This window comes from Bufo gargarizans, chromosome 4 (assembly GCF_014858855.1).
Source record: "Bufo gargarizans isolate SCDJY-AF-19 chromosome 4, ASM1485885v1, whole genome shotgun sequence".
Classification (NCBI taxonomy): Eukaryota; Metazoa; Chordata; class Amphibia; order Anura; family Bufonidae; genus Bufo; species Bufo gargarizans.
This window is the reverse complement of record NC_058083.1, coordinates 138,714,140-138,732,135: the sequence shown is the minus strand read 5'-3', so window position 1 is coordinate 138,732,135 and position 17,996 is coordinate 138,714,140. Positions and strand designations below refer to the sequence as shown.

Sequence of the window (17,996 nt, the reverse complement as noted above, 5' to 3'; positions counted from 1 at the left end):
GATGTAAGATGACAAAAAATTGCTTTTTTTATTTGTATTTTTTTACGGTGTTCATCTGAGGGGTTAGGTCATGTGATATTTTTAAAGAGTAACTTATTATGGACGCAGCGATACCTAATATGTATACAATTTTTTTATTTATGTAAGTTTTACACAATCATTTCATTTTTTAAACAAAAAAAAATCATGTTTTAGTGTTTCCATAGTCTGAGATCCGTAGTTTTTTCAGTTTTGGGGCGATTATCTTGGGTAGGGTATGATTTTTGCGGGATGACCTGACGGTTTGATTGGCATGATTTTGGGGTGCATATGACTTTTTGATCGCTTGCTATTACACTTTTTGTGATGTAAGGTGACAATTATTTTTATTTAGAACAGTTTTTATTTTTTACGGTGTTCATCTGATGGGTCATGTGATATTTTTATAGAACCGGTCGATACGTACGCGGCGATACCTAATATGTATACTTTTATTTATTTATGTAAGTTTTACACAATAACAGCTTTTTTAAAACAAAGAAAATGATGTTTTAGTGTCTCCATATACTGAGCCATAGTTTTTTTATATTTTGGGAGATTGTCTCAGGTAGGGGCTCATATTTTGTGGGATGAGGTGATGGTTAGACTGGTACTATTATGGTGGGCGTACGCCTTTTTGATCGCTTGCTGTTGTACTTTTTGTGATGTAAGGTGACAAAAAAACTGTTTATTTAGCACAGTTTTTATTTTTTATTTTTTTACGGTGTTCATCTGAGGGGTTAGGTCACGTGATATGTTTATAGAGCCGGTCGATACACACGCAGCGAATATGTCTATTTTTTACACGTTTTTTTAACTTTATTTGGGGAAAATGAAGTTTTTGTTTATTTTTACTTGAAACTTTAAATTTTTTGGGGGGGAAACTTTATTTTTTCAATTTTCTTTTCACTTAATTTTTTGTCCCACTTTGGGACTTCAACTTTTGGGGGTCTAATCCTTTACAATGCATTCCAATACTTGTGTATTGGAATGCATTGGCTGTATGGTATGAGTAATACAGTCTGTATTACAGTCTGTACAGTCCTGCTGTATAGGGCTGGATCTCACAGGCACGTCACAGGAAGGCCTTCCATGCCATCGGGTCCCCCCTACAGCCCCATAGGGACCCGATGTCACCGCCGCCGCCTGCACCACAAAGAGCTGCAAACCGCAGGTCTGAATTGACCTGCGGTTTGCGGCGATCACCGGTTTGCGGCGGTGATCGGAAATACACAGGGCGTACAGGTACGCCCTGTGTCCTGAAGTACCAGGACATCAGGGCGTACCTGTATGCCCTGTGTCCTGAAGAGGTTAAGACCGGGCAAATTTTAATTTTTTTCATTTTCATTTTTACTCCCAACCTTCCTAAAGTCATAACTTTTTTATTTTTCCATTCATATAGCCATATGAGGCTTGTTTTTGTCAGGATCCGTCCTGAATTACAATGCAAGTCAATGGGGACGGATCCGTTTGACGTTGACACAATATGGTGCAATTTCAAACGGATCCGTCCCCATTAACTTTCAATGTAAAGTCAGGAGTCCCTTTTATACCATCGGAGTTTTCTCCAATCCGATGGTATATTTTAACTTGAAGCGTCCCCATCACCATGGGAACGCCTCTATGTTAGAATATACTGTCGGATATGAGTTAGATTGTGAAAACTCATTTCCAACAGTATATTCTAACACAGAGGCGTTCCCATGGTGATGGGGACGCTTCTAGTTAGAATATACTACAAACTGTGTACATGACTGCCCCCTGCTGCCTGGCAGCACCCGATCTCTTACAGGGGGCCGTGATCAGCACAATTAACCCCTCAGGTGCCGCACCTGAAGGGGTTAATTGTACTATCATATCCCCCTGTAAGAGATCAGGGCTGCCAGGCAGCAGGGGACAGACCCCCCCCTCCCCAGTTTGAATATCATTGGTGGCCAGTGCGGTCCCTCCCCTCCCTCCCTCTATTGTAATAATTGTTTGGAATAATTTGTTGGTGGCACAGTGTGCGCCCCCCAGCGGCCCCCCCTCCCTCTATAGCATTAACAACATTGGTGGCCAGTGTGCAGCCTCCCTTCTACCCCCCCCCCCCCGATCATTGGTGGCAGCGGAGTTCCGATCGGAGTCCCAGTTTAATCGCTGGGGCTCCGATCGGTAACCATGGCAACCAGGACGCTACTGCAGCCCTGGTTGCCATGGTTACTTAGCAATAGTACAATAGTAGAAGCATCATACTCACCTGCAGGCTGCTGCGATGTCTGTGTCCAGCCGGGAGCTCCTCCTACTGGTAAGTGACAGTTCATTTAGCAATGCGCTGCACAGACCTGTCACTTACCAGTAGGAGGAGCTCCCGGCCGGACACGAACATCGCAGCAGCCAGCAGGTAAGTATGATGCTTCTACTATTGTACTATTGCTAAGTAACCATGGCAACCAGGACTGCAGTAGCGTCCTGGTTGCCATGGTTACCGATCGGAGCCCCAGCGATTAAACTGGGACTCCGATCAGAACTCCGCTGCCACCAATGATCGGGGGGGGGGGGGGAGAGGGGAGGCCGCACACTGGCCACCAATGTTGTTAATGCTATAGAGGGAGGGGGGGCCGATGGGGGGGCGGACACTGTGCCACCAACGAATTATTACAATAGAGGGAGGAAGGTGGGCGGCACTGGCCACCAATGAAATTTAAACTGGGGAGAGAGGGGGTCTGCCCCCTGCTGCCTGGCAGCCCCGGATCTCTTATAGGGGGCTATGATACACACAATTAACCCCTTCAGGTGCGGCACCTGAGGAGTTAATTGTATGGATCACAGCCCCTGTAAAAGATCAGGTGCTGCCAGGCAGCAGGGGGCAGTCATGTACACAGTTTGTAGTGTATTCTAACTAGAAGCGTCCCCATCACCATGGGAACGCCTCTGTGTTAGAATATACTGTCAGATATGAGTTTTCACGAAGTGAAAACTTAGATCTGAAAAAGCTTTTATGCAGACGGATCTTCGGATCCGTCTGTATGAAAGTAACCTACGGCCACGGATCACGGACACGGATGCCAATCTTGTGTGCATCCGTGTTTTTTCACGGACCCATTGACTTGAATGGGTCCGTGAACCGTTGTCCGTCAAAAAAATCAGGTCATATTTTTTTGACGGACAGGATACACGGATCACGGATGCGGCTGCAAAACGGTGCATTTTCCGATTTTTCCACGGACCCATTGAAAGTCAACAAGTCAGCGAAAAAAAACTGAAAACGGCACAACGGCCACGGATGCACACAACAGTCGTGTGCATGAGGCCTTAGGCGTAGAAAATGATAAATGAAACGGGCCTGCCGGCTCTTTCCTGCCCAAATCACAGGCCAGCTCTCCACAGGAACTAATGTACGACAGCCTCCTGTCACTCAGTAGAACAGAGGCTGCCGCACACACTATCCAGCAACCCCGATTCTTGCTAGGGGGAGCCGGTGCACGGCTTGGAGCATGTGTTCCTGTTTTTTTACCACCCAGATGGTGGTGACATTTGATCATGGCATCTGAGGGGTTAAATACAGGTCCTTCTAAAAAAATTAGCATATTGTGATAAAGTTCATTATTTTCTGTAATGTACTGATAAACATTAGACTTTAATATATTTTAGATTCATTACACACCAACTGAAGTAGTTCAAGCCTTTTATTGTTTTAATATTGATGATTTTGGCATACAGCTCATGAAAACCCAAAATTCCTATCTCAAAAAATTAGCATATCATGAAAAGGTTCTCTAAACGAACTATTAACCTAATCATCTGAATCAACTAATTAACTGCAAAAGATTCCTGAGGCTTTTAAAAACTCCCAGCCTGGTTCATTACTCAAAACCGCAATCATGGGTAAGACTGCCGACCTGACTGCTGTCCAGAAGGCCATCATTGACACCCTCAAGCAGGAGGGTAAGACACAGAAAGAAATTTCTGAACGAATAGGCTGTTCCCAGAGTGCTATATCAAGGCACCTCAGTGGGAAGTCTGTGGGAAGGAAAAAGTGTGGCAGAAAACGCTGCACAACGAGAAGAGGTGACCGGACCCTGAGGAAGATTGTGGAGAAGGACCGATTCCAGACCTTGGGGGACCTGCGGAAGCAGTAGACTGAGTCTGGAGTAGAAACATCCAGAGCCACCGTGTACAGGCGTGTGCAGGAAATGGGCTACAGGTGCCGCATTCCCCAGGTCAAGCCACTTTTGAACCAGAAACAGCGGCAGAAGCGCCTGACCTGGGCTACAGAGAAGCAGCACTGGACTGTTGCATGTCATTCGGAAATCAAGGTGCCAGAGTCTGGAGGAAGACTGGGGAGAGGGAAATGCCAAAATGCCTGAAGTCCAGTGTCAAGTACCCACAGACACTGATGGTCTGGGGTGCCATGTCAGCTGCTGGTGTTGGTCCACTGTGTTTTATCAAGGGCAGGGTCAATGCAGCTAGCTATCAGGAGATTTTGGAGCACTTCATGCTTCCATCTGCTGAAAAGCTTTATGGAGATGAAGATTTCATTTTTCAGCACGACCTGGCACCTGCTCACAGTGCCAAAACCACTGGTAAATGGTTTACTGGCCATGGTATTACTGTGCTCAATTGGCCTGCCAACTCTCCTGACCTGAACCCCATAGAGAATCTGTGGGATATTGGGAAGAGAAAGTTGAGAGACGCAAGACCCAACACTCTGGATGAGCTTAAAGCCGCTATCGAAGCATCCTGGGCCTCCATAACACCTCAGCAGTGCCACAGGCTGATTGCCTCCATGCCAACGCCGCATTGAAGCAGTGATTTCTGCAAAAGTATTAAACCGACCAAGTATTAAAAACACTTTTCTTTTATTGGTCGGATGAAATATGCTAATTTTTTTAGATAGGAAATTTGGGTTTTCATGAGCTGTATGCCAAAATCATCAATATTAAAACAATAAAAGGCTTGAACTTCTTCAGTTGGTGTGTAATGAATATAAAATATATGAAAGTCTAATGTTTATCAGTACATTACAGAAAATAATGAACTTTATCACAATATGCTAATTTTTTTAGAAGGACCTGTATGTGCGATCAATATTATCGTCGATTGCACACATCGGTTGCCTAAAACAGCAGACGCCCTTTAGTTATGGTGCCTACGGTGCTCGTGAGTGGATGCCATATTTAAAGTCCCGACCAACAACATATATAGTCGTATGGAGGTTGGGAACTGGTTAAAGAATACTTCTCCTTTAACGCCACCCATAACAATAACCTCTTTTTTATTTGGAATGCACACAGAATTTTCAAACAAACAACAGTGCAAATAAGTAAAGAAAGAAAATAAGATATTTCACATATTACAACAGAATTAACCAACCTAGAAAATAAAAGCAGGCAACATCCTAATCCTACTGACACTGATAACATTAAGAAACCATCAAAGGTTGGAACCGCATTGGGAATGCCTGCATTGCTGTGAAAAATAAAAAAAAATTAAAATATACAAAGGAACAATGGGGGTGTTGCAGTTGCATCTAGAGGCTCAACTTTCTCTGTAACTGCCACACCCTCTCCACTTTGATTTATAGGCCCAGGCAGTGAAAACATCATATTTGTTTTACGAAAATCATGTTATTATTATTTTACATTTATTACTGAAGAACTGGGCAATTCTCCCACTCCGTCATAGTTACATAGTTGATAAGGTTGAAAAAAGACATAAGTCCATCAAGTTCAATTAAGGGATAGGTGGGGACTCAAATCCCAGAAGGAAGTGAGACTCAGATTTCTGCACGTTTTCATAAGCATTAATGTTGTTTACTTTTAAGAATTCATAAAAACCCTTTTTAAAACTGTCCACTGTTCCTGCTGTGACCACGTCCCGAGGTAGTATATTCCACAGATTCACTGTTCTGACAGTAAAGAAGCTTTGACGCTTTTGGAGACTGAACTTTTTCTTCTCCAGTCAGAGGCAACGCCCCCTTGCCCATTTATATATTTGTATAGGTTAATCATGTCCCCCCTTAGACGTCTCTTCTTAAGACTAAATAAATTCAATTCTTTTAATCTTTCTTCATAACTAAGACCCTCCACGCCCCTTATCAGTTTAGTCGCTCTCCTCTGTACTTTTTCCAGCTGCAGAGTATACTTTCTATGGACTGGTGCCCGGAACTGAACTGCATATTCCAGATGAGGCTGCACCAACGGTCTATTTGATCTATTTCAAGCGGTTATTTCTTTTAATGTTGATGATTATAGCTTACAGCTAATGAACACCCAAAAGTCAGTATCTTAGAAATTTAGAATATTGTGAAAAAGTTCAATATTGTAGACTCAGGGTGTCACACTCTAATCAGCTAATCATCACAAATCACTTGCAAAGGTTTCCTAAGCTTTAAATAATCCTTCTGTCTGCTTCAGTAGGCTACACAATCATGGGAAAGACTGCTGACTTGACAGTTTTCCAGAAGATAGTCATTAACACCCTCCACAAGCGGAGGTGTTACAAATATATATATATATATATATATATATATATATATACAGTACAGACCAAAAGTTTGGACACACCTTCTCATTCAAAGAGTTTTCTTTATTTTCATGACTATGAAGGCATCAAAACTATGAATTAACACATGTGGAATTATATACATAACAAACAAGTGTGAAACAACTGAAGATATGTCATATTCTAGGTTCTTCAAAGCAGCCACCTTTTGCTTTGATTACTGCTTTGCACACTCTTGGCATTCTCTTGATGAGCTTCAAGAGGTAGTCACCTGAAATGGTCTTCCAACAGTCTTGAAGGAGTTCCCAGAGATGCTTAGCACTTGTTGGCCCTTTCGCCTTCACTCTGAGTTCCAGCTCACCCCAAACTATCTTGATTGGGTTCAGGTCCGGTGACTGTGGAGGCCAGGTCATCTGGCGCAGCACCCCATAACTCTCCTTCATGGTCAAATAGCCCTTATTTTCAAAGTTTTCCCAATTTTTCAGCTGACTAACATTTCTTAAAGTAATGATGGCCACTTGTTTTTCTTTACTTAGCTGCTTTTTTCTTGCCATAATTCAAATTCTAACAGTCTATTCAGTAGGACTATCAGCTGTGTATCCACCTGACTTCTCCTCAACGCAACTGATGGTCCCAACCCCATTTATAAGGCAAGAAATCCCACTTATTAAACCTGACAGGGCACACCTGTGAAGTGAAAACCATTTCAGATGACTACCTCTTGAAGCTCATCAAGAGAATGCCAAGAGTGCGCAAAGCAGTAATCAAAGCAAAAGGTGGCTACTTTGAAGAACCTAGAATATGACATATTTTCAGTTGTTTCACACTTTTTTGTTATGTATATAATTCCACATGTGTTAATTCATAGTTTTGATGCCTTCAGTGTGAATCTACAATTTTCATAGTCATGAAAATAAAGAAAACTCTTTGAATGAGAAGGTGTGTCCAAACTTTTGGTCTGTACTGTATATATATATATATACAGCATATACTGCAAAGTAAGAATGCTTTAAAAAACTGTGTTAATAGTTTGTTGTCGTCAAATAATAAAATCCAAAGTGAATGAACAAAAGAGAAATCTAAATCAAATTAATATTTATAAACTTTAACTGTTTGATATTCTAATGCATTGAAATGCAGAACTGAGATGTATGATACTTTTTAAGGGATGATGTGCTTCTGAGTTAATAAACTGATGTAGCCATGTATGTTAGTTATTAAGGGGTATTAATTAAAGGGTTGTCCAAGATTATTAAAAATCTCAGACAAGCCCTGCAGTAGTATCATCTTATACCCACCCTTTCTCCAGTGCTGTTCTTGGCAGCCCTGGTCTGGTCCCCCTGCTGCTGCTTCTTTACAAACCGCACACTGAGGACAATGAGTGGCTGCAGAGTCACATGTCATACAGCTGCATGTCACTATGCACATAACGACACTGTGATGTATGATATGCAGGTTCACAGAACATCACTACTGCAGCCATTAACTGACCTCAGCCTTAGGGTGCAATAACACGACCATCTGTATTCTGCGGTCCGCAAAAAGCGGATCTGGAAAAAATTCAGATGACGTCTGTGTGACGTCTTTGTTGCATCTGTTTTTCTTGTGGACCCATTGTAACAATGCCTATTCTTGTCCATAAAATGGATAAGAATAGGACATGTTCTATTTTTTTTGCGGGGCTACAGAACGGAGATACAGATGTGGACAGTACACAGTGTGAGAAAAAGATTGTCTGCTACATTCACCTGTTGTATACCGGCATGTCCTCCGCTGCAGTTTGTTAACAAGCAACAGGCAGGGGTGCACCTAGCTTTTCTGCTGCCTTAGGCGAACATACAGGGTAATACAGCCCCACATACCTCTTACATCCAGTGCTGTCTCCTTTGATGTAGATGTTCTCTTTCCTCATCTTCTCCTTTCAGACCTTCAGACCAGACCACCATTTTTCACGCATTTCTCGTTTCTGCAGTTTGACAAAAAAAAGCTTAGTTTACTACTTTTCCATCATCCTCCCATCTTCTGGACAAATCATCATACCACCCCCAATACTGTGCCGCTGTGTTCCCCAATATTATACTGCAGAAAAAGATAAACCCCCTGATAATACTAGTGCCATGAAGATAGTGCCCTTCAATAATTTTTGGCACGCAGTGTCCTAAAATAACTGCGCCCAGCAAATAGGGCCCCTGACACTAATAGTGTAAACATAACGTCCCTCAAAAACAATTGTGGTTAGATGATACTATGCCAAGGTGGCCCAACAGTAATAATGCTCCCAAAAGTCCCACCAATAGTAAGAATTCTCTTCTAGAGCACACATGGTAGTAATAGTGCTTCTACAGTGCCCCCAACTTGTCCCCACTGTGCCCCATAAGTAATAATGCTCCCATAGTGCCCATACAAGTAATCATGTTCCCCATAGACCCCCAGTAGTAATAAAGCCCACCATAATGCCCCCCCCCCCCGTAGTAATAATTCTCCTCATAATGTGACAGTACAAAAAATGCCCCCTTATAATGTGTGCCAGGGCAAAAAATACCCCCTTTAGTGCCCCCCATAGTGCCTCAAAAATGTGCCAGTATAAAATACCCCTATATAGTGCCCCAGTAAATGCCCCCATAGTGCTCCTCTCCCCTCTTCCTCCTAGTGCCCCCCATAATGTGCCAGTATAAAATGCCCCTATACAGTGCCCCAGTAGATGCCCTCAGTGTCCCCCATAATTTGCAAGTATAAAATACTCCTTCTTAGTGCCCCCCGTAGATGACCCCATAGTAATCATCTGCCCCCTTCCCCATAGTACCCAAGTATAAACTGCCCCAATACAGAGCTCCCCATATAAAATACCCCTTCTTTGTGGCCTCAGTAGATGCCCCCATAGTGCCCTCCAATAATGTGCCAGTAAGAAGTGCCCCCATAGTGCCACCCAATAATGTGCCAGTAAGAAGTGCCCCCATAGATGCCCCCCCAATCATGTGCCACTAAGAAGTCCCCCTTAGATGCCCTCCAGTCATGTGCCAGTAAGAAGTGCCCCCGTTAGATGCCCCCCAATCATGTGCCAGTAAGAAGTGCCCTCCCAATCATGTGCCAGTAACAAGTGTCCCCCAATCATGTGCCAGTAACAAGTGCTCCCGTAGTGCTCCTGTATTGTATCATATAAAAAAAATAAACCTACATACTTACCTCCATCAGGCTGGCAGCGATGCGATGCAGGCCTCTTCCGGCCTGTGTCCTGTGCTGTATGGCTCAGGCGGCGTGCGGCGCCTGCACCGGCCTATGATAGGTTGCAGGCCTAGTGCCTGCAGCCTATCAGAGGAATGGAAAAGGGAAACGCCTCTCCCCTGCCCCACAGCATCCATCTGTATCGCTGTCCTGAGGACGGCGATACAGGTGACTATGAAGATGAGCGCTTCCACAGTGGAATCGCTCATCTCCATGTGCCCTGCCGCCGCCCCCCACTTGTCACCAGGGCCACGCCGCCTCAGGCAATCACCTCACCTCGCCAAATTGGCGGTGCGGCCCTGGCAACAGGAGGCCTGCACCAGCACCACAGAGAATGGCGCTGAAGAAAGGGGTGAATATAAGAAGCTTTTTTTTATTTTTGGTATTGAAGGGCTTTGTCCAAGATTTTTAATTATCTTGGAAATCCCTTCAAAGGTGTATTCCCATCTTAGACAATGGGGGCATATCATTAGGATGTGCCCCCATTGTCTGATTGGTGCGGGTCCCACCTCTGGGACCTGCACCTACATTGAGAACGGATCCTTGAAGGCTGTGGAGGGCTCACTGCGCATGCGCAGCCATCCTCTATTAATTTCTATGGGGCTATTTCCGTCGGCCCCATAGAAATGAATGGAACCAGTTGCCGCTCAAGCATAGTGCGCTCCTATTAACTTCTGTGGGGAAAGCGCTTGGCGGTAGCCTGACCTGGGAAAAAACAAACTCCTCCAGCCACCACCTTCCGCGCTCCGTTCTCGGTGTAGGTGCGGTATGCCCCCATTGTCTGAGATGGGAATACCCCTTTAAGGGGTTTTCTCAGACAAGCCCTGTCCATATGCCCGGTATATGAGTATTATACAAAGGTGTTCCATGCTCAAATGTGAGTGGAGAGCCACTAAGGCTACTTTCACACTTGCGGCAGGACGGATCCGACAGGCTGTTCACCATGTCGGATCCGTCCTGCGGCTATTTCGCCGTGCCGCCGGACCGCCGCTCCGTCTCCATTGACTATAATGGGGACGAGGGCGGAGCTCCGAAACAGCACGGCGGTGCACGGCGAAAGGCCGCCGGACTAAAATTACTGCATGTCAGGCTTTTTAGTCCGGCGGCTTTCGCCGTGCTCCACCGTAGCTCCGCCCCCGTCCCCATTATAGTCAATGGGGACGGAGCGGCGGTCCGGCGGCACGGTGAAATAGCCGCAGGACGGATCCGACATGGTGAACAGCCTGTCGGATCCATCCTGCCGCAAGTGTGAAAGTAGCCTAAGTAAATGGACTCAGCCCAGACAAATATTGAATGAACATCTATTCATTTTAATGGGTGTCAACGTTTTCTCTGCATTGGCTGCTGCCAAATTGTGAGGCTGACAGAACTTTCGCTGGGGATAACAGCTGATCACTGGGTCTTCCTGGAGCCAGAACCACAGTAGTCTGATTGCTGAAGCAGCTGTATTCAGAGGTAGGGTTGTTGTGATGAAGCAACCCCTTTCTTGGGCACAAGAATCTAGAGAGATCTGCATGGTCTGTTGCTTAGATCTCTCTTAGATTACAGCCTTTCCCAATTTAAACTGAAAGAAGTTGTTAGGGGCTGATTGGACACAGAGCTCTGACAATGATGTGTGTGTATTTATTTGCTTTTTCTAATGCATACAGCACATTATGCAGCAATGACTTTACTGTGCTAGCTATTAGATGTGCATTGTCTTATTGTTTTCTTTTCTAAACCAGGATTCTAAAGCTTATTTCCACTTGTTGAGGGAGATAGCCCCTAAGGACGGCTTCATAGACTTCTCTGGTTTCAATGTAAGTTTACACTTTTAATCTTTCACTCTTTTTTTAGAACTGTATTTGTTAGTTATAGACAAAACATTAGGTGGAAATTTACTAAAACTGGCATTTCCTACACTTATTTATACCAAAATACAACAAAGTTAAATTTGTCAAATCTTTGACTTTCTATGTGCCAGAAAATCTATGAGCTGGTACACATTTGTGCTATAAATTTCACCAGTCATAGTATATCTGTTGGGCCACAGGACTTCCGGCTCCTCCGCTTAAGGGTCCATTCACACGACCGCAGGCCGTCCGTGTCTGTATTGCAGAGTGCAAACGGCGGCTCTGCAATATACCGGGACCAGCCGTTTGAATTATTCAAGTCAATGGGTCTGCAATCCTCAAGATACAGATAATCAAGGAGGTCCCAAAGCTGCTAAATTGGGTTCAAGTCTGGGGAATTAGGGGGCCATGGGAGTACTTGGAAGTCTTAGTCATGCTCTTCCAACCAATGTTGGACATTTCTATCTGTGTGAGATGTTGCATTGTCTTGCTGGAAGATCCCATCTGCCCCAGGGGACACAATAGGCATGTATTGGTGTATGTTATCTGCAAGGATGGATTTATACCCAGATCGGTTGAGCGTGCCTTCCACATGGATGAGTGGGCCCAAAAATGCCATGATGACATTCCTCAGACCATAGCGCTGCCAGACCAGGTTGTGTTCTTCCAGTGATGGTTGCAAGCTGTTTGTTCTCTGATCTTTCTTGCCTGATATGCTAATGTCCATCCATTCAATGAAGAAGAAAACATGACTCATCAGAGAAGACAACTCTTTGCCATCCAGCGGAGGTCCAATTCCGATACTGGTGTGAAAATGTAAGCCTTTTTTTCCAATGCAACTTCGTTAGCAGAGGTGCGGTGACCATTTGTCGGCTTTGAAGACCCATACGCAGTAGGGTTCACTGACCTGTTGTTTTAGACACACGTCTGGTAGCACCATGGTTCATTTTGGTGGCGAGCTGCTCTATTGCAGCGTGTCGGTTCGCCCTAACGCACCTTCGTAGCCGACGTTCACCTTCTCACTTCAATGGCACATGGTTCTCCGCAGTTTCCACATTGATTATTTGCAATGTTACCATTTTTCCACTCACAATACACTTTCACCACAGCAGCATGTTCTCAAAAGGCGCAGTTTTAAAAATACTCTCTTGCCCGAAAGCCAACAATCACCCCTTTTAGCACCTCATAAATCTCCCCTTTTACCCATGACAGCAATTAGGGATATGTGTGCAGACAGCCCATCACATACCTTATAATACCGACCAAGCCATTTCATGACACGTGACTTCCTTCATGAGCTGTGCCCTGCCAACATCGAAAGTAGGAAGTGGTCATAACAATGGGGCTCGCCTGTGTATATTATTACCTCGATAATGCTGTTTCCTCTGGTAGTGTGGCACAATCCTACCTTACAAAAACACGTGAGTAGGTTTACAGGATTTCTAAGAAATTATTCCTATAAGCATGTATGGCAGGCAAATGTACAAACTTTAACTTAAAGCCTAATATGTGGATATGATGTAATAAAACTAACGGGATATAAAAAATTGGTCTTGTTTTGGTAGGAGCCTAATGATCTGAAAAGGGCTAATTACATGCTTAACCAAGCAGACAAACTGGGCTGCAGACAATTTGTGACACCATCAGATGTCGTTTCTGGAAACCCTAAACTGAACTTGGCTTTTGTAGCAAATCTGTTTAATATGTACCCAGCTCTGAACAAAGTCAACGGTTATGATTTCATGAACCAAATAGAAGGTAAGATAAATGACAAAAAGTCATGGATGTAATAAAGGTTTTATTGTACAGGCTCTGCTGTAATATATTTCCACATCACTAAGGAAAGAGAGCACACTTTACTGGGAGAGGTTGGGACATACCAAGCTTGTACAATGGGAAATCAACTAAGCAAAATGCACCAGAGAGTGCACTGTAAATTGCGGCAAAGATGAAGTACATGGGATGCCCCAAATTTATGGGCTTTGACCCTTTTTATCCCTATATTGTCAGTTGTGAAAAACCATGTGAAAGAAGTGAAATGGGCCTGATTTACTAAAGAACTGCATTTTTGTGCTCAAATTATTGGTGTACAAGTACGGTGCATGATGTAAGGAATAGACATGTCTAACATGCCCTGTTTTGTCAAATACTGTATATTTTGCAATGTACACCATTTTGATAATACTAATTGCCATTAGCAGACACGATACGGCAATATTTTTTATTACAAAATTTTTACTAACTTATTTTTTTACAAAAAGGGTCAGTATGGTTTAAAAAAATAATAGACGTCATACCTCACTGATCCCCCTCCAATCCTGTTATTTTACAGGCAGCACCGTGGCTCAGTGGATGAGCACTGTTCCTTTGTGGTGCTGGGGTCCTGGATTTGAATCAAGGGCAACATCTGCATGGAGTCTGTATGTGCTTCCCATGTTTGCATGGGTTTCCTCCAGCACTCCAAAAACATGCACATTTGTAATTTATATTGTCAGCCACAATGGGGATGGAGACTGATGCCAGTAACGATAATCTCTGTATTATGTAAGTGCTATACATATGAATGAAATAAATCAATCATAAAATATAATGACACTTCCCCTGGTCCCTGACTGTGTCTACCTCCTGGAATTCTCAACATGAAAGTGTGATTGCCCAGGGAGGTACCAGCTAAGGTGGGTCAAGCCTGCAACCAGTCATTGGTTGAAAGGTCACATTTTCTGTGCCAAGAGGGACGAGGAAGTAGAGACCGGCAGGAAGGGGGAAGCTTAGGAACAGGAGTAGCAGAGGGATCAACGAGGAGAGTATGACTTTTTTTTTTTATCTTACTAGCTGGAGAACCCCTTTGATTGACAAACCATTACCCTGTAGTTTATATTTCAATACAATATCTATGAAAGAACAAAATTGTGAAGGTGGTTCAACAGACAGATGTCCTAATCACGGTGTTAGAGACTTGAACGTGCAACTATGAAAGTGGGCAGAATTTGGTCTCATTCAGGCCCTTAAAGGGTTTCTACCACTTAGGTGTCACATATTTAGCTGTCAGACACTAGCGATCCGCTAGTGTCTGCTCTGGCCAACCATCCTAATATAATTGCTTTTGGGGCGGTGGTTTGGCAAAAAAAACTACTTTTATTAATATGCTAATGAGCCTCTAGGTGCTATGGGGGCGTCATTAGCACCTAGAGGCTCCGACTACCTTTAGAAACTGCCGCCCCCAGCGCGTCCCTCCAGCCCGCCCATCTCCTCCTGAATGCGATCCTCGTATGTATTCTGCGCATGCGCAGTAAATGTCTGACAGCTTCCCTGCTCAGACATCTCCACTGCGCCTGTTCCTCGGAGCACTATGGCGTCATCGCGCAGGCGCAGTGGAGATGTCTGAGCAAGGAAGCGGTCAGACATTCACTGCGCATGCGCAGAATACATACGAGGATCGCATTCAGGAGGAGATGGGCGGGCTGGAGGGACGCGCTCGGCGGCGGCAGTTTCTGAAGGTAGACGGAGCCTCTAGGTGCTAATGACGCCCCCATAGCACCTAGAGGCTCATTAGCATATTAATAAAAGTAGTTTTTTTTGCCAAACCACCGCCCCAAAAGCAATTATATTAGGATGGTTGGCCAGAGCAGACACTAGCGGATCGCTAGTGTCTGACAGCTAAATATGTGACACCTAAGTGGTAGAAACCCTTTAAGCAGTTTTTGTGCCACCGAATTCTGCCTCTATCAGTGCTTCTAAGGAAGAACACCTCAGTAATGACATGCCACAATACAGGGGTACGGTTTGAGCATATACCCGTAGATTTCTACAGGTAAGATGTCTGTGTCATATGTGGGTTCCATATCACCTTATAGTGCCAAGAAACATGGTTTATTTTATTTTGGGTTAGAAGTGATATCTGGATCTACAGTTCTTTTATATTAGCATATTTTATAATTCTGTTTTTCTATTTAATCCGTGGACCATAGATATCACTCTCACATATGTAGTAGGTACAGTATATTAAGATTTGCTTGATCTGTTCTAGAGTGATGTTGCTATAACCCTTTGCATGAGACACCTGGTTTAAAAGATAATTTCTACCTTCCGTACATGGCACATACTTGCTTTAAAATCTAATTCCACAGCTGGAATGTATCCCAGTTCTCTATATTCTGCAATGCATACTCACACGGGTCCAGGAGGCTGAGCTTTGTGTTACTGTCTTTACTAGGCTTTAATAAGTATGACTTATTAACTGCTTAGATTATTTCATATCAGCTGAGAATAGATACATGAAATATGCATGCTTTTCTATTATTTCATGTTTATTTGTTGGGCTGTCCAGCTTGTGGGATATTAGGCAGGTTGATATAGATTTATCAACAGGCAAAATCTGAAACTATTTTGAATTTTATGTTTATTGTTGTAAAATACACTCATTTTCTATTCTATAATATTTAGTTCATAAAATGCTTATAAAGCAAAAAAAAAAATTCTTGACTTTAGTATTGATCTCCTGTCTCATGGTAGGCCATCAATATCCGAAGACTATGTATCACCCCCGAGGACTAGCTGACTAAAGCAGCCGCAGCTCTCTGGCGAGTGTCGCTTCCCCTTCTTTGTTAGTCAGGCACAGTGCTATATGATTTTTAGTGGCTATGCGTGGTATTACAGCCCACTGATGCAAAGTCCCATCCATACAGTTACAAAATAAAGGGCCTTTGCCCCCTCAGTCAGCTGATCAGTGGGGATGCTCGGAGTCTGACCCCCACAGATCTGATATTGATGGCCTATCCTAAGGAAAGGTCAATAAAATGAAAATCCTGGAAAATCCCTTTAATAGTAAAATGTGATTTTATCAGACTCAGTTAAGTGTCTTCAGAATTCCTATGAGTTTTTTTTTAGATGCTATTGGTTGTGAATTGGTTTATTGTCATTGCCTGTTGCTGAATCTAGACCCATACTTTGCTTGCCTTTTCTGAGATTGATGCCCTGTGCATGCTCAATGTATTTATTATACTATAAATTCAGGTTGTCATTCAGTTTCCGTTTCCAGGGGATATATTATAACTCTATGGATTGACTACAGGGTCCCGTTGATAAATGGGTGGGTTAACTTAATGTATGTTGGGTCAGACATTTAAAGGGAGTCTGTCACCTAATATGAGCATTTTAGGCCGCTCAGATAAGGTTATAGACTGTTTGGCCCCCATTACAATAGTACCTCTCTTGTCTGTGTCCCTCGTCGAGATCGTGAAAAATACACTTTATAAACTTATGGAAATGAGCTTCGGCAAATGAGCTTACTGTCACAAGTGCCCATGCCCCTTGGAGATGTGCCCAGAAAACTACAAAGACTGGCACATGCGAGATATGACTGGTGGTTCCTCTGCTCATAATGGGCAGAGCAGTGCGCATGGGCAGGTCAACTGTGGAGCAGCGCACACGCAAGATCAGGGAGCCAGAGGAGGACGTGATGGTAGAAAAGAAGGGTGGGCCAGAGGGCTGTAAGAGGTGTGGTTTTCTGGGCACATCACCGAGAGGCCTGGGCACTAACGGCAGTAACACTGCCCTTGGGCACTTGCTGGAGCTCATTTGCATAAATGTATAAAGTGTATTTTTCATGATCTCAACGAGGGACACAGACGAGAGTGGTACCAATGTAATGGGGGCAAAACAGTCTATAACCTGATCTAAGCGGTGGTCTAAAACGCTAGATTAGGTGACAGACTCCCTATAAATTAAATCTGGTGTTGAAGGAGCTTTGGAGACTGTGGATATCTACATCCAAATAAACAAAGCAATGATTTTTTATTTAATTTTTTATCTCTTCCCCTTGGGTGGTCGCAGTGGACTAGGGTGGTCTGGGATATTCCTATAGAAAAAGAAACTGTTTAACCTGTATTAGAAGGTCACATTTACTAACGTGAGCGCATAAATGATACCAAAATGTGACTCATCTAAGTTTAGAGAAATTGTCAGCGCCTAGCTTGACAAGGGGTGTGGCTTCATTGAAAGGGGAGTGGTCTGTGATGCACCAAAATTGTACCACAATTCTGGTGTAAAATTCTGTTTCAAACGAAGCTAAAAAATAGTTGATGGCCCAACTAAATACAAACGGGATTGAATGGTGTCACTGTAGACAGCTGTTAACATACTGGTCAAATATGCCCTTAATTCTGAATATATTGCCCATGTTTCACTGTGGAAACCACACATGCAGGCATCATCCATTTACCTTCTCTCTGTGTAAGGAAGGCATTGTGGTTACCTCCAAAATGGTCAAATATGGGCTCATCAGACCACTGGTCTTTATGTGTGCTGCTTCTGGTCCTTGGTCCAAGCAAGCCTTTCTCTATTCTCCCTCACTAGTGCTTTTCTTGCAGCAGTTCTACCATAGTAGCCTAATTCATGCAGTCTCCCTTAAATAGTTGAGATTTATCTGCTGCTTGAACTCAT

At 43.6% G+C, this 17,996-nt stretch overlaps 1 protein-coding gene across 1 annotated transcript in view; it reads left to right on the top strand.

Annotated features, from left to right (window-relative positions):
* PLS1 (plastin 1) overlaps positions 1 to 17,996 on the top strand; it is an 89,724-nt gene that overhangs the window by 50,316 nt on the left and 21,412 nt on the right. Inside the window, exons 8-9 of the mRNA XM_044291033.1 lie at positions 11,448 to 11,522; positions 13,121 to 13,313. Coding sequence (XP_044146968.1) covers positions 11,448 to 11,522; positions 13,121 to 13,313 — 268 coding nt within the window. The remainder of the gene's footprint in view (positions 1 to 11,447; positions 11,523 to 13,120; positions 13,314 to 17,996) is intronic.